The sequence below is a fragment of the Stenella coeruleoalba genome (assembly GCF_951394435.1).
Source record: "Stenella coeruleoalba genome assembly, chromosome: 8".
Taxonomy (NCBI): Eukaryota; Metazoa; Chordata; class Mammalia; order Artiodactyla; family Delphinidae; genus Stenella; species Stenella coeruleoalba.
The window spans coordinates 82,514,376-82,541,222 of record NC_137154.1 but is presented as its reverse complement, the minus strand read 5'-3'; the positions used below and the strand labels follow the sequence as shown (position 1 = coordinate 82,541,222).

The following is a 26,847-nucleotide window of genomic DNA, read 5'->3' as shown; positions in this document are numbered from 1 at the left end:
AGAATCCTAAAGATGCTACCAGAAAACTACTAGAGCTAATCAATGAATTTGGTAAAGTGGCAGGATACAAAATTAATGCACAGAAATCTCTTGCATTCCTATACACTAATGATGAAAAATCTGAAAGTGAAATCAAGAAAACATTCCCATTTACCACTGCAACAAAAAGAATAAAATATCTAGGAATAAACCTATCTAAGGAGACAAAAGACCTGTATGCAGATAATTATAAGACACTGATGAAAGAAATTAAAGATGATACAAATAGATGGAGAGATATACCATGTTCTTGGATTGGAAGAATCAACATTGTGAAAGTGACTCTACTACCCAAAGCAATTTACAGATTCAATACAATCCCTATCAAACTACCACTGGCATTTTTCACAGAACTGGAACAAAATGTTCACAATTTGTATGGAAACACAAAAGACCCTGAATAGCCAAGGCAATGCTGAGAACGAAAAATGGAGCTGGAGGAATAAGGCTCCCTAACTTCAGACTATACTACAAAGCTACAGTAATTAAGACAGTATGGTACTGGAACAAAAACAAAAATATAGATCAATGGAACCAGATAGAAAGCCCAGAGATAAACCCACACACATATGTTCACCTTATCTTTGATAAAGGAGGCAAGAATGTACAGTGGAGAAAGGACAGCCTCTTCAGTAAGTGGTGCTGGGAAAACTGGACTGGGACATGTAAAACTATGAGATTAGACCACTCCGTAACACCATACACAAAAATAAGCTCAAAGTGGATTAAAGACCTAAATGTAAGGCCAGAAACTATCAAACTATTAGAGGAAAACATAGGCAGAACACTCTATGACATAAATCACAGCAAGATCCTTTTTGACCCACCTCCTAGAGAAATGGAAATAAAAACAAAAATAAACAAACAGGACCTAATGAAACTTCAAGGCTTTTGCACAGCAAAGGAAACCATAAACAAGACCAAAAGACAACCGTCAGAATGCGAGAAAATATTTGCAAATGAAGCAACTGACACAGGATTAATCTCCAAAATTTACAAGCAGCTCATGCAGCTCAGTAACAAAAAAACAAACAACGCAATCCAAAAATGGGCAGACGACCTAAGTAGACATTTCTCCAAAGAAGATATACAGACTGCCAACAAACAGATGAAAGAATGCTCATCATCGTTAATCATTAGAGAAGTGCAAATCAAAACTACAATGAGATATCATCTCACACCAGTCAGAATGGCCATCATCTAGAAAAAATAAAAAATCTAGAAAGAATAAATGCTGGACAGGGTGTGGAGAAAAGGAAACACTCTTGCACTGCTGGTGGGAATGTGAATTGGTACAGCCAGTATGGATAACAGTATGGAGGTTCCTTAAAAAACTACAAATAGAACTACCATACGACCCAGCAATCCCACTACTGGGCATATACCCTGAGAAAACCATAATTCAAAAAGAGTCATGTACCAAAATGTTCACTGCAGCTCTATTTACAATAGCCAGGAGATGGAAACAACCTAAGTGTCCGTCATCGGATGAATGGATAAAGAAGATGTGGCACATATATACAATGGAATATTACTCAGCCATAAAAAGAAATGAAATTGAGCTATTTGTAATGAGGTGGATGGACCTAGAGTCTGTCATACAGAGTGAAGTAAGTCAGAAAGAGAAAGACAAATACTGTATGCTAACACATATATATATGGAATTTAAGAAAAAAAAATGTCATGAAGAACCTAGGGGTAAGACAGGAATAAAGACACAGACCTACTAGTGAATGGACTTGAGGACATGGGGTGGGGGTAGGGTAAGCTGGGACAAAGTGAGAGAGTTGCATGGACATATATACACTACCAAACGTAAGGTAGATAGCTAGTGGGAAGCAGCTGCATAGCACAGGGAGATCAGCTCGGTGCTTTGTGATCACCTAGATGGGTGGGATAGGGAGCGTGGGAGGGAGGGAGATGCAAGAGGGAAGAGATATGGGAACATATGTATATACATAACTGATTCACTTTGTTATAAAGCAGAAACTAACACACCATTGTAAAGCAATTAAACTCCAATAAAGATGTTAAAAAAAAAAAAAAAGATAGCTAGTGGGAAGCAGCTGCATAGCATAGTTAGATCAGCCCGGTGCTTTGTGACCACCTGGATGGGTGAACTAGGGAGGGTGGGAGGGAGGGAGACAGAAGAGGGAGGAGATATGGGAACATATGTATATGTATAACTGATTCACTTCATTATAAAGCAGAAACTAACACATCATTGTAAAGCAATTATACTCCAATAAAGTGGTAAAAAAAAGAAAAAGTTGAGGAAGAATTCATGTGAAATCTCAATAAAATTGTCTTGTGAAAAAAGACCACTTTCTTGACAAGTTACTGAATATTATGCAACTCCTCTGCAATGAACATTCAGATCTGTTTTTTTTTGTATATATCCATGAACTTCACACTACACTGCAAGGAAATAAAAAGACCCAGAGAAAGTAAACAAAATAGACATAAAAAGAGAAGCTTATACTCACAGAAATAAAAACATAAATCAACAGAGAATCAGAATGAATTACAAATATGTCAATCTCTACTAACAACCAAGAATCCACTATGGAAGAAAAAATCAGCACATCCCCAACACACACATAAAATACTTTACGTACCTACTAAGGACATAGAGTTTTTTAAAAGAAGGATAATGAGGTTTCTTCAGAATAAAAATAATGTTAAAATAAATCAAGATTGTTCACTTCATGCTCAGAAACATAATTATCATTTAAAAAAGACACTGGAAAGTTTGTTAACCTTGTAAAAAGTGACCTGCTTTGAAATTATTCTTATACTCAAGTTCTCTTCACAACTCCATCCACATAATTATCAAATCCTAAGCTAAGAGTGACCTCAAGAGGTCATCTGATTCATTCCCCAGCTACTCTCAAATAGTCTCAGATAAAACGCTATGTGGTGATTTAGAAAAGAAAACACTTCAAAGTTGAATATACAACAACCATTCCAAGAATTTGTATGTTTCTTACTGTCTCTATTGGTTATTTTAAAATATTAAAATCCTCCAGGTACTTATTTTAGGTATATATCCAGGTTTTAAAAAACAACCTTACAATAGGTACTAGATGGCTTACCAGCAAAAATACTGCATATATAGTGGTTATCATGGAGTTCACATATGTTGATGTATATCTATATCTATCGTTTTAAACTGATAGTCATTTAAGTTCAAACACATTCTAAAAGATCTATATTTTTTAATTTCCCCTTCATGCTTTCTATTTTTGATGTCATATTTTACATCTTTATGCCTATCCCTTACCTGTTCATTGATCCACTGCCTTTACTTGCCTTTAACAGTGAGGTTTTTCCCTTCCTGTATTTTCTTATTTCTTGTTTTGGTCCTTTCTTTTTCACTTGAAGAAGACCCCTTAACATTTTTTGTAAGGTCACTTTAGTACTGATGAACTCTTTAGTTTTTTCCTTTTAGCAATTTAAATATATCATGCCACTCCCTTTTGGCCTGCAAAGTTTCTGCTGAAAAACCAGCAGATAGCCTTATGGAAATTCCCTTGTCGTAACTGTTTTTTGTTGTTGACTTTAAAATTCTCTCTTTACCTTTATTTTTTCCCATTTCAGTTATTATATGTCTTGGTGTGGTTCTCTTTGGGTTCATCTTCTTTGGGACTCTCTGTGCTTCCTATACCTGGATATCTATTTCCTTCTTCAGGTTCAGGAAGTTTTCAGCCAAAATTTCATCAAATACATTTTCTATCCCTTTCTCTCTCTCTTCTCTTTCTGTGATCCCTACAATGCAAATTTAGAATGCCTGATGTTGTCCCAGAGGTCCCTTAAGCTAGGCTCATTTAAAACATTTTTTTATTTTCCCTGTTCTGATTGGGTGATTTTCACTATATTCCAGGTTGCTTATGCATTCTTCTATATCACCTAATCTGTGGCTAATTCCTTCTAGTGTATTTTTCATTTCAGTTATTACATTCTTCAGCTCTGATTGGTACTTTTTTATATTTTCTAGTTCTTTGTTCAAATTCCCACACTGTTCATTTATTTTTTTCCCCAACTTGAGTTAGCATTCTTATTACTATTGCTCTGAACTCCTTATCAGGTAAATTATTTATCTCTGTTTCAGTAGGGTTTTATTCATTTTTCTTTTCTTGTTTTTTCATTTGAAACATATTCCTTTGTCTGCATGACAGTAGGTGAAAGAGTTACCTATCCCGGTCTTGAAGATATGTCCTTGTGTGGGAGCATCCCAATGCAGTGTGTGTGTGCACAGTGGTTCCAGTGGGAGCTCAATCTGAAGTAAGCCCAGGGTGCCCTGACAGCCACTGCCTTGGTGGGAGGTAGAGCCAGAGCCATGTTTGAGCTGGGGCTTCTCCTATGCTCAATGGCAGTCACTGCCCTACTGGGGGTGGGATCCAGGCTCAAGAGCTGAAGCAGGAGCCCTGAGGGACCTGCACTTCTCCCAGGTGTGATGGCAGTCTCTACCTTAATTGTGAGCATGGTCAGGGACTGAGGGCTTGGGCCTGCACTTTGAAGTGATTCCACTTTTTTCTTGATGCGTGTACTTTGGTAAGAGGCTAGATCAGGGCTGGAGGAGTTGGAGCCACACAACTGAGCTGGTTCCACTCTTTCCCAAGTGTGTGCACCGACATGCACACAAGAAATGGCAGTCTCCACCCTGGGGCTGATTCCTCTCCCTCCCAAGTATGTTGCTCCCATCCTAATCAGAGGCAGGGCCAGGGTTCAACCAAGCCCTGTTCCCTCCAAGTGTGTGCACTCTTGTTGGCAATTGCAGCCTTGACCTTAGCAGGGAGCAACAGCAGAGCAGTAGGGGCTAGAGTAGGAGTCCAGTGCAAACCTGGGGGCACACTGGGGTGGTCTTGGCAAGCCAGCCAGAGCACCATGAAGATTTCAATCTGCTGCCTCCACCCTGGGACTGTGAGCAAGTCTGTGTGCAAGCTCCTCAAGAGCAGAGTTTCCATTTATTACAGCACTCAGGTAAGCCCCACTGGTTTTCTAACCCAGACAGGCTCATCTTCCTCTTGCTGGACCACAGGGATGGAATGCCTAATGTGTGGATTGAATGCTCCACTCCCCAAGGAAGATCCTGAACATGTGATTTTCTCTCCTCTCTAGGTCAACTCTCTAGGGGTGTCAGTCCCAATGAGATCGCTTCTCCTCCCCTCCTATCAAACTCTGTGTGGTTCTTTCTTTACAGTCTAGGTTTCAGAAGAGCTGTTCTGCTAGTCTTTAGGTCACCTTTAGTGAGACTTGCTTTATATGTAGTTGTAGTCTTGATGTGTTTGTGAGGGGAGGTGGGTTCAGCAACATGCTACTCCACCATTTTGATTCCACCCCTCCCCTAAAATATTTTCAACTGCCATTAAAATCATGTTCTAAAAGAATCAATGGCATTGGAAATTATGATATGAGAAGTGAAAAACTTAGGCACAAAAGATGTATGTACATTAGATACCTTTTTCTATAAGATCATGAATTAGACATTTGTGGGGGCGTTGTTTTGTTTTTTAATATATTGTCTGTCCCAATTCACCAGCAAGGGAAAAGAAAAAGACCACAGGCAAATTGTAAAATTATTTGTCTAGTTCTGTGAAAAATGCCATTGGTATTTTGATAGGGATTGCACTGAATCTATAGATTGCCTTGGGTGGTAGGGTCATTTTAACAAAATTGATTCTCCCAGTCCAAGAACACGGTATATCTTTCCATCTTTTTGTTTTATCTTCAATTTCTTGCATCAGTGCCTTATAGCTTTCAGAGTACAGCTCTTTTGCCATCTTAGTTAGATTTATTCCTAGGTATTTTATTCTTTTTGATGTGATGGTAAATGGGATTGTTTCCATAATTTCTCTTTCTGATAGTTCATCGTTAGTTTATAGAGATGCAACAGATTTCTGTACATTAATTTTGTATTCTGCAACTTTACTGAGTTCATTGATGAGATCTAGTAGTTTTCTGGTGGTGTGTTTAGGATTTTTCTATGTATAGTATCATGTCATCTGCAAACAGTGACAGTTTTACTTCTTCCTTTCCAATTTGAATTCTTTTAATTTCTTTTTCTTCTCTGACTGTTATGGCTTGGATTTCCAAAACTATGTTGAATAAAAGTGGTGACTTTGGACATTCTTGTCTTATTCCTGACCTTAGAGGAAATGCTTTCAGCTTTTCCCCATTGAGTATGATGTCAGCTGTGGGTTTGCCATATACAGCCATTATTATGTTGAGGTATGTTCCCTGTATGCCAGCTTTCTGGAGAGTTTTTATCATAAATGCATGTTGGATTTTATCAAAAGCTTTTTCTGCATCATATGGTTTTTATTCTTCATTTGTTAATGTGGTATGTCACAGTGATTTGTGAATACTGAAAAATCCTTGCATCCCTGGGTTAAATCTCACGTGATCATGGTGAATGATCTTTTTAATGTATTGTTGGATTCATTTTGATAGTATTTGTTGAGAATTTTTGCATCTATGTTCATCAGTGATAATGACCTGTAAGTTTCTTTTTTGTGATATCTTTGGTTTTGGTATCAGGGTGATGTTGGCTTCATAGAATCAGTTTGGAAGCATTCCTTCCTCTGTAATTTTTTGGAATAGTTTCAGAAGGATAAATGGTAGAATTCACCTGTGAAGCCATCTGGTTCTAGACTTTTGTTTGTTGGGAATTTTTAAATTACTGACTCAATTTCATTACTGGTAATTGGTCTGTTCATCTTTTCTATTTTTTCTTAGTTCAGTCTTGGGAGATTGTACCTTTGAAACACTCTGAATAGCCAAAACAATCTTGAGAAAGAAAAACAAACCTGGAGGAATCATGCTCCCTGACTTCAGATTATACTACAAAGCTACAGTCATTAAAACAGTATGATACTGGCATAAAAACAGACATATAGATCAAAGGAACAGAATAGACAGCCCAGAAATAAACCCACATACTTAATGGTAAATTAATCTATGACAAAGGGGGCAAGAATATATAATGAAGAAAAGACAGTCTTTTCAATAAGTAGTGCTGGAAAAACTGGATAGCTACATGTAAAAGAATGAAATTAGAACATTCTCTAATACCATACAAAAATAAAACTCAAAATGGATTAAAACCTAAATTTAAGACTGGATACTATAAAACTCCTACAGGAAAATACATGCAGAACACTGACTGACATGAATCACAGGAATATTTTTTTGGATCAGTCTCCTAGAGTAAATGAAATAAAAGCAAAAATAAACAAATAGGACCTAAGTAAATTTAACAGCTTTTGAACAGCAAAGAAAATCATCAACAAAATGAAAAGACAAACTCCTAAATGAGAGAAAATTTTTGCAAATGATATGACCAATAAGGGATTAATATCCAACATATATAAACAGCTCATACAACTCAGTATCAAGAAACCAAAAAACCCAATTAAAAAAAAGACAGAAGAACTGAATAGATATTTTTCCAAAGAGGAAATGAAGATGGCCAACAGGCATATGAAAAGATGCTCAACATCGCTAATCATCAGGGAAATGCAAATCAAAACCTAAACCACAATGAAATGTCACCTCACACCTTCAGAGCAGCTATCATTAAAAAGAAAACAAATAACAAATGCTGGCAAGGATGTGAAGAAAAGGGAACCCTCCTACACTGTTGGTGGGAAAGTAAAATGGTGCAGCCACTGAGGAAAACAGTATGGAGGTTTCTCAGAAAACTACAAATAGAACTACCATATGACCCAGCAATTCCTCTCTTGAGTATATATATCAGAAAAAACCCCAAAACACTCATTTGAAAAGATATATGCACCCCAATGTTCATAGCAGCATTATTTACAATAGCCAAGATATGGAAGCAACCTAAGTGTCCATTAACAGATGAATGGATAAAGAAGATGTGGTGTATATATGTATATATGGAATACTACTCAGTCATAAAAAAGAACAATTTTTGCCATTTGCAGCAACATAGATGGACTTGGAAGGCATTATGCTAAGTGAAATAAGTCAGACAGAGAAAGAGAAAGATTATATGATATCACTTATATGTGGAATCTAAAGAATACAACAAACTAGTGAATAGAAGAAAAAAGAAGCAGACACACAGATACAGAGAACAAACTAGTGGTTACCAGTACCAATGGTGGGGGGCAATACAGGGGCGGGGAAGTTGGAGGTACAAACTACTGAGTGTAAGATAGGCTGAAGGATGTTTTGTACAACACGGGGAATATAGCCAATATTTTGTAATAACTGTAAATGGAAAGTAACCTTTAAAAATTGTATTACTTTTTTTTTAATTTTTAAAAAAGACAATAGACAATGGTTTTACTTTTGAATTAAAACTACCTCCAATAATACAATGAGATTTCAACCTTTGGCCTGGGATATAATAAATAAAATAGTGAATTCTATCAGTCACATGTATCAGGTCTGGCTTTCCAAAACAAAAAATGGGAGAGAAATATTCTAGTGACATCTGCTAGAGGAGGGGTCAGCAAAATTTTAAAAACTTAAAAAACAATTTTAAAAACCTATAATAAAATTGTAATTTAAATAAAATAATTTGGGCTTTGCAGATCATAAAATTTCTATTGCAACTCTCAACTCTATCCTTGTAGCATGAAAGCAGCCAAAAACAGTACCTCTGAAACTTAAAACCTTTGGCAGCAAAGGAAACCATAAACAAGATGAAAAGACGGCCCTCAGAATGCATGAAAATATTTGCAAATGAAGCAATTCACAAAGGATTAATCCCAAAATTTATAAGCAACTCATGCAGCTCAATATCAAAAAAACAAAAAACCCAATCCAAAAATGGGCAAAAGACCTAGACATTTCTCCAAAGAAGATATACAGATTGCCAACAAACACATGAAAGAATGCTCAACATCACTAATCATTAGAGAAATGCAAATCAAAACTAAAATGAGGTATCATCTCACACCAGTCAGAAAGGTCATCATCAAAAAATCTACAAACAATAAACGCTGGAGAGGGTGTGGAGAAAAGGGAACCCTCTTGCACTGTTGGTGGGAATGTAAATTGATACAGCCACTATGGAGAACAGTATGGTGCTTCCTTAAAAAACTACAAATAGAACTACCATACGACCCAGCAATCCCACTACTGGGCATATACCCTGAGAGAGCCACAATTCAAAAAGAGTCATGTACCACAATGTTCATTGCAGCTCTATTTACAATAGTCAGGACATGGAAGCAACCTAAGTGTCCATCGACCGATGAATGGATAAAGAAGATGTGGCACATATATACAATGGAATATTACTCAGCCACAAAAAGAAACGAAATTGAGTTATTTGTAGTGAGGTGGATGGACCTAGAGTCTGTCCTACAGAGTGAAATAAGTCAGAAAGAGAAAAACAAATACCATATGCTAACACATATGTATGGAATCTAAAAAAAAAAAAAAAAAAAAAAAAGGTTATGAAGAACCTAGCAGCAGCACAGGAATATAGTCATAGAGAATGGACTTGAGGACACGGGGGCGGGGTGGGGGAGGGTAAGCTGGGAAGAAGTGAGAGAGTGGCATGGACTTATATATACTACCAAATGTAAAATAGATAGCTAGTGGGAAGCAGCCACATAGCACAGGGAGATCAGTTCAGTGGTTTGTGACCACCTAGACGGGTGGGATAGGGAGGTTGGGAGGGAGACACAGAGGGAAGAGATATGGGGATATATGTATATGTATAGCTGATTCACTTTGTTATAAAGCAGAAACTAACACACTATTGTAAAGCAATTATACTCCAATAAAGATGTTAAGAAAAAAAAAAGGGATTTAGCTGTATTACGATAAAACTTCATTTACACAAACAGGCAGCAGGCTGGATTTAGCACACAGAGTGCAGTTCCCAACTCCTGCACTAGACTATTAGCTACATAAAGCCTTTGTTTTGTTCCATTATGTATAAAAAGCATGTAGAACAGTGCCTGGTAAATAGCAGGCACTCAATAAACATTCATATAATACTCTTTGAAAAGAAAAAGGAATCCCCAGTTCTATTATATATCTATTCCATTTAATGTGTATTTCTAGAAAAGAGGGAGGTCATTACAGAAGTACTCAACCTAAGGGTAACTTGTATCTAAAATCTGATCTGCAAATCAAGATTAAACTATGAAGCATGGTTAGTAAAGTCTCTAAAAGAATAATGTACCCATCATCTAACTTAACTACTGTTTTAAAGGACCATAACAGTAAACCTTTGTATAAGTAAAAAAAAAAAAAAAAAAAAAAAGAGAGAGAGTTCCATTGTTCAAAATAGAGCCTTTAGGAAAATGTTTTTCTCATTATAATTTCAGTAACAAGAAGGCATCTCTCCTCACTTGTCCCAGAGCCTGAGAATCCCATTAAGAGCAACTTTCATGGCAGAGTCTTATGGTTATCATAAACAATCATAGGGACTACAGTGGCAGAGCACCAAAAGATCAGGAATAAACATTCAAATAAGCAATTAAAGAAATAAGGATTTGCTAGACCAGGTAGGATGAAAATAATTTCTTCTTTATTTATGGAATTATATTTCCTTCACCTTTGATCACTCAGCCAAATGGTCTCTTTCTCAAATAAGATATGGAAATTACAAAGATCCTAAATAGTAGGGTTATTTCTTATATTAAAAAAAATAATACTTACAGACTTTCTGATATCTTTTGAAGAGAGATCAATTAATTTCTTGTTCATAGACCATTCTTCATCAGTTTCCATTATGGCTTTCTAAGAAACAGCCATTTGTCAATTAAAAAATAATGCACAAGTAAATACAAAGAGTTTAAAAGTAAAGTAATATGGTGAATTAATTATAAGGTTTAATATACATGTTAGGTTATTAGTTTGAATGACTTTAATTTCTGTTATTTAAAATTGGAATTTCTTGATTTCATACAAGTCTTATCTTTAGCCAAAATAATACTATTTTACTCATTCTTAACTCTTGTACTAACTTTAGCTCACCTTTACATGACAAAAACAATCCTTAGTAAGACCAAGCAACTTAATATTGAACGGAATTTGTGAACATAAAGTTCACAAATTCCTTACTCCATTCATAGACATCTACTCAAATAAATTCATTTTGTTTTATTGTTCTTCTTCCATATATAAGAACAGTAATTTATGTGCTTTCTGGCAACCAAATACTTGACCTATTTCTGGCCATAGAAAAAAGGAGTAAAAATGCATGGGAAAAAATACATAGACATGGAATTATAAGACTTTCTAAGCTAATCAATATGACTAGTATTTATGGTAAAGAAATATTTAATAGAAAGAAAAGCCATGGTGATAATTATAAAATAATCTCATTTTTATACATCATTACTAATGAAGTAAATTTTAAAGGTGAAATTAACATTCAAATAAGCATAGTTTAAATACATCAGGTATACTGCTGCTCCCTATTTAAAAGACATGGATTGCTTGTGTTGACATTATAATGTAGCACATTCAATATAAAATTGAAGCTAAATCAAATAAGTACATCTTTAATGATCATATAAAAGATACAATATAAAAGAAAAGTAGCATACCATTCTGCTAAGAGATGACATTTCTGTCACCCACCATAAGCAACAGTAGCTGCTCTATGTTGTGCCCTATGTACTTCAATACCTATAGTCACAATCTCCTAGGGCTCACTGAGGAAGTACAAGAGGAAAAAAAAAATTGAAGAAAAGCATAATAATCTCTTTCTCAATTGATTCTGTTTAATACAGGACTGACATGGGTTTGGGAATTATCTGGATTGTTTTCCTATACTTTACTAGCATGACTTCAAAGCAAATAATCAGATGGTTTTTAAAAATTTCTATAGGAAAAGTTGATTTTCACCACCTCATCAACCTTAACAGGTTTAATAATCCTTTTTTAAAATAATTCTTTTTATTGGGATTTACAGTCCATATTAATTAAAATTTACCATCTATATTGTCTAAATGTTGCATTTGCAAGTTTCTATACCACCTCATAAAACATTATCTTCTTCTTTAATTGTACACGTTACTATTTCATATATGGTTCTACATTTACAAATTTATAAATTATAAATTTATAAATTACACTGCACTCAGGCCAGTATCAAACAAACGCTATTTAGTTAAACCTGCTTGAACATTATAATGACACAATTGCTTAAGAACTCTAATCATTTATTACAATGTCCAAAGATGTATGTCAAGGTTAGATTTTAGTTTCTTTTTCAAAGAGCATGATGAGGTATTAAATACTAAAACTTGCAGCAATAACTTGTCTCTGCAATTGTAATTTTTTTTTTTTTTTTTAGCAATTGTAATTTGTACTGTTTGCATGTAACTATGTTTGGCCCTAAGGAATTTAAATTATAAATTTCTAGAGTCATGACTACAATTTTGACTTGAAAGTATTTCAAGGTAGAACTTGATTTTTCATTTGAGAAATGAAAAATTAAAATTATAAATTACCATTTGATAGTATATTCATACTGATAAGTAAGCATGCTTTTTAAAGGTCAAAATCCCAAATTTCTTCTACAGAAATTTATATAGCAGAATTTTTGTGCTTTACTTCATTTCTTTATATGATATAAAATTTCATAAGTACATAGGAGAAAAAATATCAGAATAAAGATAACTATTCATAAAACCATAATACAGCAAAAAATAAGTATGCCTGTAAAGACTATCCATAAATACCTTAAAATAGATGGGAGCCATATCACCCACTTCCTTTGGGAGAGGAATGCATTCATAAACCATATGATACTGTTTCTTCATGCTCATATTCGTTTCTAAAAAGATACAGTCCAATCCTTTATCTTCAAACATCTTTACCAATGATTTTCTAAACATCTGAAGAGAGGAAATGGCTAGGTAAATAACACACTGAGAGGAGATTCAAAATATGAGAACAATAAAAAGTATAATAAATTCTTTTAAAATTAAAAAAAATAGTAAACAATGTTTGAACTCTACAATGTTACCTTATAGTTACTTTACTTTCTAAATCTACCACATAATTTCACATAGTTAAGCAATGTGTTTTTTATAACTGAAACGCACTCTGCTCAGTATTATGTATATATTGGAAACAGTGCCAGTAAACTAAAATAAGAAAAGGAAGAGATAAAAATCAAATTTAGGTGGTAAAATATATAGAACTGACAGTAAAATCATAGGAAAACATCCAAAAACCAAAAAAGGTACTCTGAGCAGGTAGGCATCCTTAAATTCAGTAACAGACATGCAGAATTCACTTCCAATTGTTTTTCTATCCTCAAAGTAACTTCATTTGCTGGTTGCCTTCATATGTCTTCTGATCCTTCACTTGCAAATTTTCACTCAGCATAATTCCCTAGAGATTCAACCAGGTTGTTGTTGAGACCCTGCCTAGTTACTGCCATGTGGAGATAGAAGTTCAGGTTTTCCATTCAAGCCTCTGTTGACACCCAAAAATAAGAAAGCCTACAAATTACTGCTGGGTAGGGGTTGGGAGTTCTGGGTTCCGACCAGGTCTCCTCTGATCACTTATTATTGATCACTCATCACTATTCTATTTTCCACTCATTTTATAAAATAAGAACAAGTAGGAAAAAAAATCGAATAATTATAATTTGAGGTAAAGTAAAAAGGTACCTAGTAAGCAACAGATACAGGATTCGCTCTACATTTCTAATCACAGCTATATATATAAGCTCAGCATTTTTTAAAATAAAAAAATAGTAAACAATGTTTAAACTCTACAATGTTACCTTATAGTTACTTTACTTTCTAAATCTACCACATAATTTCACATAGTTAAGCAACATATTTTTTTTAACTGAAACTCACTCTGCTCAGTATTATGTATATATTGGAAACAGTTCCAGTAAACTAAAAGAAGAAAAGGAAGAGATAAAATCACATTTAGGTGGTAAAATTTAGGTTTAACTGTTGGATGACTGTTCTAGAGTCTATCTGGATAATAGCGAAGAAGACAGACTTAAGATGTCATGGATTATAAATGAAAACTCAAAAGTACTAAATTAGTGATACAAGAATAGTTCAATATTATAAAATATATAAACATCATACTTATAGCCTCGAGGACACATACACACTTTTAAGTACTTCATATATATATATACATATATATATATATATATATAATACTTTAATTTAAAAATATGAGTTTAATGGTATAATTTGAGGTTATCAACTCCATTAAAGCAGGATTTCCCCAAGTTCAATACAACAAATACAATATACATAGTTAAATAATATGCATTCTTTAAAATTTATATGAAAACTAAACAATGAAGAAAGTGTTTTAGTTCATTATCATAAGATACCAAAACTATTTTATGCTTCACAGAGATGTAGAGATCTCATGTTACAGGGGCGAAATAAAATTCCCGTATTACTAGTAGAAAACACTTCATCCTTCAGGTAATCACTATTTTCCACGTTTCTAAACTATGATTACTCACCTAATTGCAATTCCTCATTTAGTTAACACATCTGGACTTATATTCCTTACAATATATTTAAGTAATCTATACTAGAGTGTTACGATTCTTACACATTACAAACCACATTACAAAAAACTCAGATAAACACACGTAAAGGAATTTAAAATAAATATTAAAGTATTTTCATTAAACATACCAAAGCTATTTAGGGCTGATGATATAATATTAATACTATAATTTATTCAAATTTTCTAAATAGAACATGTCTAAAGATAGGATTATCCTAAGATAAATGTTATGCGATAGTACAGAACATACACATTTAATTCTACACCCTTCATGAAGTGACCCCTCAAAAATGACATTAAGATAATTTTCAAAACAGCATAAAGCTATTAGAACAAAGAAAATATGCTAAAAATCAGATCACCCCATATTATCTGACTTAAACACTAGAAAGCTGGTTCACAGTTGGGTGATATAGGAGGAGGCAGTTTAGCAGGGATGGTAAAGAAGAAATCCATGCTACACTGCAGAATCCTCAAAAGGCTCAGGAATTGGCAGCACCAAGGAATTATGGAACTAGAGGTGAAGTTGTAATGAAAAACAATGGCACAGATGAAAGTCTTTTGAAAAAAAATAACTAACACACCGGATCCCCTCCTCCACACCAGCAGAACACTATAGGATAAACTTCTGGAGAAGGCAAACAACAAAGTTGCTGGGCTAGGAAAACCAGACACAGTTGAGAGTATACAGTCTGAAAACAGGGGCATCATAAAAAATGTTACTTAGTGTTCTTAAATGTTTGACATTCTGCCACACCAGCCTTCTTTCCCAACTCAGCTCCCAGAACACTGGAAAGCAGACATAGATGCTCTAGGCAAGAGACTGAAAGAGTGTTTTCTGGAGAGTCTGACTAGCCCCAAGAAAAAGACCCAATGGTACTAACACTGGAAGTTTTCCACTGAAATGGCCCCACAGTGAAGCCCACTGTAGATAAGCATCAACGACCCCACCACCATACCGCTAATTTGAGATATTTAAAAAATGGACCTACAGTATCTGACTATAACGTATGTTCAAGTTCATTTGTCAAACTGATAAGAATAAACTTAAAGGGGAACAAGTTTCACTATATATTTAGTAAAACTAAAAATTTAGATATTATCATTAGAAATCTGTGATTATTCCCACATGCTCTGCTGAATATCTTTGTATATTCTACTAAATACAAGGTCTAAAATTAAATTTAAATGTTACTAGAGGATGGTGATAAAAATTACTTGAAGGAAGTGGTCCCTGAATTTGCAAACGTAATTTTTTGCTAAGTCAAGTCATTTTTAACATATATTCTCTAAAAGAGGTGAATGACCATAAAGGTATTAACCAGGGCATAATTAATTTGAGTTTTTGTACATATTTGAAAGTAAAAACAAAAATCAAAAAAAGTACATTTCTTTAAATAAGCTAGAATTCAGATATTTTCTTCATTCACTATCATAGAGTAATTTACACCTTCTAACAACTTCTTTCTATCACAAAAGAGAGCTATAATGCCATTATTTACATAAAACAATTTGGCTTCTCCCTCACTCAATTTTCTATAATGCATCTGGCTTACAAAATCTGCTAAACCATAATGTAACCTATACTAGTATATACCACACCTTTGGGCAGAATTAATGAGTGATTTTATCTCTGCATTTCTCACAACACCTGCATGATCATACATTCATGCACTCAGTATCTACTGAACTGAATAAATTTCTTCTTTATCCAACTCGGTGTTTTTCATCAAGTAACTTAATTTCTTCTTTTTTTTTTTGGCGGTACGCGGGCCTCTCACTGCCGTGGCCTCGCCCGCCGCGGAGCACAGGCTCCGGACGCGCAGGCCCAGCGGCCATGGCTCACGGGCCCAGCTGCCGCACGGCACGTGGGATCCTCCCGGACCGGGACACGAACCCGCGCCCCCCGCATCGGCAGGCGGACTCCCAACCACTGCGCCACCAGGGAAGCCCAAGTAACTTAATTTCTTACAAAAACATATAACATACATACTAGATTCCTGTATAACTTAAAATCTTTTTGGCACTTTATTTTTGCTCTAAGTTAAATCAGTTTTGCATGTATACATTTTTAGAAAGCATTCCAGAAAAGTCCCCAAATAATTCTCAAAACCAAATCTGCCACACTTTCCACTTTAAATTATTTACTGCACTGGAATCCACTATTAGAAAAAGAAAAATTTTTTTCACATCAAATACACTTATCCACACTTTTACCCTTGCTGGGCCACAGATGCATTAAAACAGTTTGCCCTTTAACTTTCACAGCATAAACTAAAAGATTTCAGGGAGTTAAAAGACGGAATTTCATGAAATACAGTCAAAATATCTCCTCTCTTGGTATCTTTATCAGCATGATACAAAGACTAGTATTAGTCTCTTTAGAAGTCTTAAAATTTTCGTGTTTTCTAACTAGGGGTTCCTATAACCCCTATTCACCCTATTCACTTGTCAGTCATTAGAAAAACAGGACCTGCCTCCCTTCCTTCCTTCCTTCTCTCTCTCTCTCTCTCTCTTTTTCTCCCTTCCTTCCTTCCTTCCTCCCTCCCTCCCTCCCTTTCTCTCTCTCTCTCTCTATTTTGGTCATTATAAGGTCTTGCAATTCAGCAGCAATTTCACCCACGTTGTGCCTTTCAATTTCTTGAAGAATCAGACACAGACACAGACATTCATTCACACACACACACACACACACACACACACACACACACACACACACAATCCCTGAATCCAAAAGGCTATAAGGGAAAAGTATGGAAATTAAAGCTGGTAACAAAATCATGACAAAACATAGCAGCAGAAAAGGTCAATGCCATTATAGGAAAATATGACAATTGCTAAATGTAAACCACTAAGTTCCAAAAATTATTTTTTATTATCTGAAAACATCTTTCCTTTGGCTGTAATTTATTAGCTTACTGTGGTAAGAATGATTATTTCATGTTCCACGAAAGCAAATATTAGAAATCTTACATTGATTTCTTTTAAAGTAAAAATAATTATTACTTGATCATAGTTTATTTAGTAGACAAAAGCTTTCAGTTGTATACCTGGAACTAATATATTATATGACAATTATACCTCAATAAAAATTTTTATTTAAAGCTTTCAATAAAGTAAAAAGTGAGTGGTGAAAACATCATGACCCACAGTTATACACAACTATGGAAATGTATACTTGTTTAAATTCAGAAAGTAAAATCATTGAATGAAGGCATAAAACTTGTTAGAATTTATCACAATAGTGTGTAAAAACTGCTCTTGATCATTACAATGATCATGAGCATTATCATGCTGACCTGAATTTCCTCCCAGATGTCTTCATCCAATAAGGTAGCTGCTCTATAGTGCTGCAAAGGGACTATCAAGCAGTGCCCTTCAGTAAGAGATCGTAAGTTGGGTAAACATAAATAAACCTATGGGAAAAAAGATGCAAAGGCGAAATGTTATTGCTATTCTCAGTTCTGAAAGATGAGCCCCTCATAGGTTAACATGGCTAACAGTTAATAAAATAAACCTGCTCATAAGTAATATATTATAGTTTAATATTTTAAAGACATTCACTATTTAAAAATTTAAAATCCATGAAGATATCTTTCAATAATCAGAAACTTATTGCATAAGTCTCAATTTTGACTGCTATACCTCAAAGATTAAGCTTACCAAAGGGTAGAATGAATGACACTTTATCCTTCACCTGAGAAAGCTATATGCCTTCAAAGCCCTTGAAACAGCACAAATTTTGCAAGAATAAAAGAAATACATGACCTGGTAGTGATACGAAAGTTAAACTGATGCCTGTTAATCAGGTCTTCCTTCCCTCATTGGCTGGGAAAAGAGAAATAACCTCTGTATGGCTTTACAGCACTGGTTAAGTTCTATTTATTTACATACATGTATTACCTACAAGTTGGTACTATTTTTTCATTTTACACAAACTGTCTAAAAACAAAAAAGGTCAATTAGTATATATGTAGAGAGGAAAAGGTGTTTATAAGAACCATAAATATTCTTCAACGAGGCTTGATCCTATTTTCTATAATTTTTCGCTAGGTTTTAGCTAGAAAAATTTTATGTAAGAGAAATAATGAATTAATAAATTTATTTATTAATTGCTTTACAAAATTATGCAAATTTTTAAAACTTCACTGTAAGAGGAGAAACTAGGAGTGTGTGTGGATATGGCTATCTACTTAAATTTACAGTTAAATCCCCAAAATATTCACAATTAAAAACAATATCAGGAATAAGCACTGAAGAGGTGGCCAAGACGTTGGACTAGGAAGACCCTGAGCTCACCTCCTCCCACAGGCACAACAAAATTACAACTAATTACAGAGCAACTACCTGTAAGAACAACCTGAAGACCAGCAGAAAAGATACTCCACAACTAAAGACATAAAGAAGGAACCACAATGAGACAGGCAACAGCGCTGGAGATGCACTTTAGTCAGGACCTACACCCCCAGGTCAGCAACCCACAAACCAGAGGAATATTACAATTATAGAGGTCCTCCACAAGAAGCAAGGAGTGTGAACCCCACACTGGGCTCCCAGGCAGGGGACCTGCACCATGAAGATGAGCTCCCAGAATGTCTGGCTTTGAAGGCCTGCAAGGTTTGCATATGGGAGAGATCCCAAGGGCAATAGGAAATAGGGACTCCATTCTTAAAGGTTGTCTGCAAAATCTCACATGCTCTGAGTCCTAGCACAGAGGCACTAGTTTGAAAGGAGCCTGTTTCAGACCCACTTGCTGCTCTTGGAGAGCCTCCGAGACAGGCAGGAAGCAACTGGGACTCCCCCTGGGGACAGAAAAGCTGGCAGCAGCCATTTTTGGCAGCTCATTCTACCTCAATAACACCAGCACTGGCAAGCACCATTTCAGAATCCTCCCTCTAGCTTATTAGTGCCAAGGACCAGGCCTGTCCTCCAGCAAGCTGGCATCAGCCCTGAGCCCTGCTAGGCATGCAATGAACCACTTGAGAAGCCTACCCCACCGACCAGCAGACGGCAGCAGCCCCACATCCCATAGGTTGAAACAGACAACCACGAGAAAAGCCCACCCTGCACTCCAGCAGGCCTGCAAGTTGTGCCAAGAGGCACCACAGCCAACTAAGCTGGGGTTCAGCCCCACATACCAGCTGCCCAATGGAAGTTGACCCTACTGCAACAGAAGGGTACACGCAGTCCATATAGGGGGCACCCCTAGGAATAGGGCTCTGGTGACCAAAGGGGTGCATGCTGCCAGGCTCCAAAGGATGTCTCTTATATAAGGCTACTTCTGAAGATGGGGAGAAGTAACTGACATACTTAACACCGAGTGAAAAAACACAGAATTGGGTAAAATGAGGAGATGAAGGAAATGTTCCAAGTGAAGGAACAAGACATAACCTCAGGGAAAAAAAAAGAAAAGCAACTAAACAAAGATAAGCAATTGACCCAATAAAGAATTCAAGATAATGATCATAAATATGTTAACTGAACTTGGGAGAAAAAGGGATGAACACATTGACAATTTCAAAAAAGAGTTAGAAAATACAAAGAAGAACCAAAGAGAACTAAAGAATACAAGAACTAAAAGAAAAATATATACTAGAACAAAACAACAGTAGATTGATTCAGAGGAACTGATACAGAGGAACTGATCAGAGATCTGGAAGATCTGGAAGACAGAGTAGTGGAAATCACTCAAGCTGAACAACAACAAAAAAAAGGGTTTTAAAAATGAGGACAAATTGAGAAAGACCTCTGAGACAACATCAAGCATACTAATATTCACATTATAGGGGTCCCAGAAGGAGCAGAGAAAGAAAAAGGGGTAGAAAATGTATTCAATGAAATTATGGCTGAAAATTTCCCTAACCTTAAGAAGGAAACAGATATAGGTATAGGAAGCTATGGAGACTTCCAAACAAGATGAACCCAATGTGTCTACACCATGACACATTATAATTAAAATTGCAAAAATTAAAGACGAAGAGAGAATCTTAAGAGCAGCATGAGAAAAGCAGCTAGTTACATATAAGGTAACTCCCATAAGGCTATCAGCTGACTTTTCAGCAGAAATTGCAGGCCAGAAGGGAAGGGCATGATATCTTTAAAATGATGAAAAGAAAAAACCTACAACCAACAATACTCTACTTGGCGATGTCATCATTCAGGTCTGAAGGAGAGTTAAAGCATTTTAAAGATAAGCAAAAGCTGAAAGAGTTCAGCACTAAACTGGCTTTACAAGAAATGATAAAAAGACTTCTCTAAGGAGAAAAGAAAAGGCCATACTAGAAGTAAGAAAATTATGGAAAGAAAAGTCTCACTGGGAAAGGGAAACATACATTAAAGGTAGTAGATCAACCACTTACAAATAGGAAGGTTAAGAGATAAAAGTAAAAAAATTATCCATACCTGCAATAAGTAGTTAAGGGATACACAAAACAGAAAGATGTAAAATATGACAACAAAAACATTAAATGTTGGGGGGAGGGCAGTAAAATGTAGTGTGGTTAGAATGAGTATAAACTTAACAGATCATTAATTTAAAATAAAGATTTTATATATATATATATATATATATATGCAAATATGTATGTTGCTACATATGAACATCATGGTAACTAAAAAAATCAAAAACCAGTAATAGATACACAAAAAAGAAAAAGAAATCCAAATGTAACACTAAAGACAGTCATCAAATCACAAGGAAAGAGAGCAAAAGGAGAAGAAAGGAATGAAGAAGAACTATAAAAACAACAGGAATACAATTAACAAAATAGCAACAAAGACACAGAGCAACTAATTTGGTAAAAAAAAACAAGAATGATACATATGCTGCTTCCAAGAGATTCACTTCAGATCTAAAGACATACATACTGAAAGTGAGGAAACAAAAAATTGTATTTGATGCAACACGATACACCACATAAAAAAACTGAAGAGTATAAATCATATGATCATCTCCATAAATGCAGAAAAAGCTTTAGACAAAATTCAAGACCCATTTATAACAAAAACTCAACAAAGTGGGTATACAGAGAACATACACCAATATAATACAGCCATACATGAAAAACTCACAGCCAACATTATACTCAACAGTGAAAAGCTGAAAGCATTTCCTCTAAGATCAGGAATAAAAAGGATGCCCACTCTCACCATCTGTGTTTAGCGACAGCAGAGAAGAAAAAGACAAAAAAAAGACTGCAAATTAAAAAGAAGTAAAACTGTCACTGTTTGCAGATGACATGATACTATACATATCAAATCCTAAAGATGCTACAAAAAACTACTATAACAAATAAATGAATTCAGTAAAGTTGCAGGATAAAAGATTAATATACAGAAATCTATTGTTTTTCTATATATTAATAATAAATTATCAGAAAAGGCAAGAAATCAAATCCCATATAAAATTGCATCAAAAAGAAGAAAACACCTAGAAATAAACTTAACTAATCATGTGAAAGACCTATACTCTGAAAACTATAAGACACTAATGAAGGGAACTGATGATACAAAGAAATGGAGAGATATCCTGTGTTCATGGATTGGAAGAAATAACACGGTTAAAATGTCCATATTACTCAAAGCAATCTACAAGTTTAATGCAACCCATATTAAAATAACCATGATATTTTTCACAGAATAAAAGATCCTGAATAGCTAAAGCAATCTTAAGAAAAAAAGAACAAACTGTAGGTATCACACTCCCTGAGTTCAGCTGATACTACAAAGCTACAGTAAAATCACAACAGTATGGTACTGGCACAAAAACAGACACAGAGATCAATTAAGTAGAACAGAAAGCCCAGGAATAAACTCATGAACCTATGGTCAATTAATCTATGGCAAAGGAGGCAAGAATATACAAAGGAAAAGACAGTCTCCTCAATAAGAGGTGCTGGGAAAACTGACCAGCTACATGTAAAAGAATAAAATTAGAACAGTTTCTCACACCATATGCAAAAATTAACTCATAAAACTCCTAGAAGAACATTATAGGCAGAACACTCTGTGACAAAAATCATGGTGTTATGTTTTCACATCAGTCTCCTAAGGCAAAAGAAACAAAATAAAAAATAAACAAATGGGACCTAATTAAACTTAAAAGCTTTTGCACAGCGAAAGACACCATCCACAAAATGAAAAGACAACCTACTGAATGGGAGAAAATATTTGCAAATCATATGACCAATAAGGGGTTAACATCCAAAATATATAAACAGCTCATAAAATTCAATATCAAAAAACCAAATAACCCAATTGAAAAATGGGCAGAAACTAGAATAGATATTTTTCCAAGGAAGATATACAGATGGCTAATAGGCACATGAAAAGTTGCTCAACATTTCTAACCATCAGAGAAATGCAAATCAAAGCCAAAGATATTACCTCACATCTGTGAGAATGGCTATCATCAAAAAGTCTATAAATAACAAATGTTGACAAGGATGTGGAGAAAAGGAAACCCTGTACACTGTTGCTGGGAATGTAAATTGGAAGTCGCTACAGAAGACAGTATGGAGGTTCCTCAAAAAACTAAATATAGAACTATCATACGATCCAGCAGTTCCCCTCCCAGGTATACATCTGAAGAAAATGAAAACAATAATTGAAAAGACACATCACCCCAATGTTCACAGCAGTATTATTTACAATAGCCATGATATGGAAGCAACCTAAGTGTCCATCAACAGATGAATAAAGAAGATGTAATACACACACACACACACACACACACACACACAATGGAATATTACTCAGCCATAGTAAAAGAATGAATTCTGCCAATTGTAACAATGTGGATGGATCTAAGAGGTATAATGCTTAGTGAAGTAAGTCAGACAAAGAAATACAAACACTGTATGTTATCACTTATATGTGGAATCAAAAAAAATAAAATAAGCAAATGAATAAAATAAAACAAATACAGAGAACAAACTAGTGGTTACCAGTGGAGAGAGGGGTGGGGGAGGGGAAAATAAGGATAGGGGTTTAAGAGATACAAACTTCTATGTATAAAATAAATAAGCAACAAGGCTATATTGTACAGCACAGGGACATATAGCTATTATTTTGTAATAACTTTAAATGGAGTATAATCTATATAAATACTGAATCACTATGTTATAAACCTGGAACTAACATAATATTGTAAATCAACTATATTTCAATTAAAAAATAAAAAATAAATAAAAGAAAAAGAAAAGGAAGCCAACTCTTGCCACTTGTATTTAGACACAGCAATCAGACAAGTAAAAGAAATAAAAGGAATCTAAACTGGAAAGGAAGAAGTAAAACTCACTGCAGATGACATGATACTATATATAGAAAGTCCTCAAGATGCTACCAAAAATACTATTAGAACTAATAAGTGAATTCAGTAAAGTTGCAGGATACAAAATTAATACACAGAAGTCTGTGGCATTTTTATTCACTAATAACAAACAATCAGAAAGAAAAAATTAAGAAAACAGTCTCATTTACAGTTGCATCAAAAAGAACAAAATACCTACAAATAAATCTTACCAAGAAGGTAAACAAATTGTACTCTGAAAAGTATAAGACATTGATGAAAGAAAATGAAGATGACAAAAATAAATGGAAAGAAATTCTGTGTTCATAGACTGGAAGAAGTAATATCGTTTAAAATGACCATACTACCCAAGGCAACCTGGAGATTCAATGCAATCCCTATCAAAATACCATTGGCATATTTCACAGAACTAGAACAAATAATTCTAAAGTTTGTATAAAAATATAAAATACCCTGAACAGCCAAAACAATCTTGAGAAAGATGAACAAAGTTGGAGGTATCACACTTCCTGATTTCAAATTATACTACAAAGCTATAGTAATCAAAACAGAATGGTACTGGCATTAAAAACAGACACATAGATCAATGAAACAGAATAGAGAGCCCAGAAATAAACCCATGCTTACATGTTCAGTTAATCTACAACAAAAGAAGCAAGAATATACAAAAGAGAAAAGATAGCCTCTTCAATAAATGGTGTTGGGAAAACTGGATAGGTACATGCAAAAGAATCAATCTAGACTACTTTCTCACACCATATTAAAAAAATTCAAAATGGATTAAAGATTTAAATGTAAGACCTGAAACCAGAAAACTTCTAGAGAAAACTATAGGTAGTACACTCTTTGAAATTGATCTTAGCAACATTTTTTTGCATATGTCTCCTCGAGTAAGGGAAACGGAAGCAAAAATAAATAAATGGGATTACGTCAAACTAAAAAGCTTTTACATAGTGAAAGAAATCATCAACAAAATGAAAAGGCAGCCTACTGAATGGGAGAAAATACTTGCAAATGATAGATAAGGGGTTAATATCCAAAATATACAAAAGAAGTCATATAGCTCAAGACCAAAAAAACAACTGATTAAAAAATGGGCAGAGGACCAAACAGAAATTTTTCCAAAGAAGATATACAGATGGCCAACAGACACATGAAAAGATGCTCAACATCACTAACAATGAGGGAAGTGCAAATCAAAACCACAATGAGATGCCACCTCATACCTGGCAGAATGGCTATCATCAAAAAAACAAATAACAAGTGTTGGTGAGGATGTGGACAAGAGGTGACCCTGCTACACTGTTGGTGGGAATATAAATTGGTGAAGGCACTATGGAACACAGTGTGGAGCTTCCTCAAAAAATTAAAAATAAAACTGCCATATGATCCAGCAATTTCACTTCTGAGTATTTACTTAAAAAAAACAGAACACTAATTCAAAAAGATATATGCATATCAACGTTCATTGCAGCATGTAACGTTCATGTGCAGCAGTAAATCTAAAACTGCTCTAAAATCAAAGTACTTTTTTTTTCTTTTAAGTAAAGGATAGTGTTAAGACAAGAAGGGGAGAGATAACTTTTATTTTTAAAAAAGAGGGAGAAGGCAGGGACAATTTATGATCAGAAACTTACATAACTGTCTGACTCTAATGAGTACTCACATAGCTTCATTAATACATTTGGATTTACGACATTAACTTTAAGTATTAGAAATTCAAGCTGAGTGAGAATTGCTGAACTGCTTTAGAATACTGTTAAATTATTACTACCTAACGCAAAGTAATTCCTTAGAAACTCATAATCATATATAATTACTGAGGTAACAACTAAAAGGAATAATTTCTTACTGTTTATTCAGATTAATAAAATAACCTATTAGCTACAACAGATGGGATAAGCAGTCAGATATTGTAGTAAATAGATGAAATTCCTTCGAACCAATATTTCAAACATTTCTATATTAAAATATTCACGGATGAAAGGCTGAAGCTAGATAGCAGTTATTAAAGCTAAGATAGCATAATAAAGCATAGACCAAGAAAAGAGATTCAAATGGTATTAAAATGAAATCAGAATGAAACGACTAGTCTGAGAGGGAAGAAACATCAGCCAATGCTCAGTAAGTTAAAGGCAAAAGAAGATTTAATACCTTTACAAATCTCTAATGGAAAATGTGGATTACCTCACAGCAGAAGAGGAAAACTGAGACTAGGAAAAGGAATGTATGAAATAATATATGAGTTGAAGAAATAGAAAATGTCTCTTTACTGGCCAACAGTTTCCTTTCACTAGTTAATTGAGAAATGCCTACTTTGGGACACCGACTATAAGGTAGGAGGCTAAAAAAAGGTTTATACACTTCACACCTCTGGGCCTCCCCTGGACCTGGCCTGTCTTCAGTGCATTAGAGAAAATGAAGTCATTGAAAAAAACCCAAACTTCTTGTAAAGAATTACTGAAAACTTTGTGTTACTTTATGTTTAATTTATTCATACATTTTTTAAAGGTAGGGACTAGATGAAAAGGGAATGAAATATTTATATATAATGTCATAATTATGAAAATGCGAATGTTTATGTAACAATCTAGAAAAGAACATAGAAAAATTAATATAAGTGATTAAGGTTGGGGTTTTGATTGATTAAATTTTGAATGGAATTTTTACTTTTACTTTTTGATAAAGTCTAGAGGAAAAGAAAGAAAAAGAAAAGGAAGGGTAAGGAAACAAAGAAACCAAAATCCAAACTGATAAACTGACTGTCTTAATGACCTAAAGATATTAAAGTCTAGAATTGGAATGGAAAAGTCAATGCCAGTTCTTTGGCTACACAGGTGCTTGTGTGTATGTGTAAGTATGTATATACAACAAACAAATTAATTAATATGTATATGTATATTCCCCAAACTATTAATTCTTGAAACTAGCATTAATTGAACTTCCTCTCCTACCACTTTTTCTCACTCACTCCACTCCGGCTATACTGA

At 34.7% G+C, this 26,847-nt stretch overlaps 1 protein-coding gene across 2 annotated transcripts in view; it reads right to left on the bottom strand.

The window, feature by feature from the left end:
* Positions 1 to 26,847, bottom strand: part of CWF19L2 (CWF19 like cell cycle control factor 2) — a 194,148-nt gene that overhangs the window by 13,803 nt on the left and 153,498 nt on the right. The window contains exons 14-17 of one of the 2 annotated variants that reach the window (XM_079929782.1): positions 17,847 to 17,963; positions 13,860 to 13,901; positions 12,726 to 12,881; positions 10,693 to 10,773 (exon numbers count right to left, since the gene is read on the bottom strand). In XM_079929782.1, coding sequence (XP_079785908.1) covers positions 10,693 to 10,773; positions 12,726 to 12,881; positions 13,860 to 13,901; positions 17,847 to 17,963 — 396 coding nt within the window. The remainder of the gene's footprint in view (positions 1 to 10,692; positions 10,774 to 12,725; positions 12,882 to 13,859; positions 13,902 to 17,846; positions 17,964 to 26,847) is intronic. The other variant, XM_079929783.1, reaches the window with a different exon arrangement.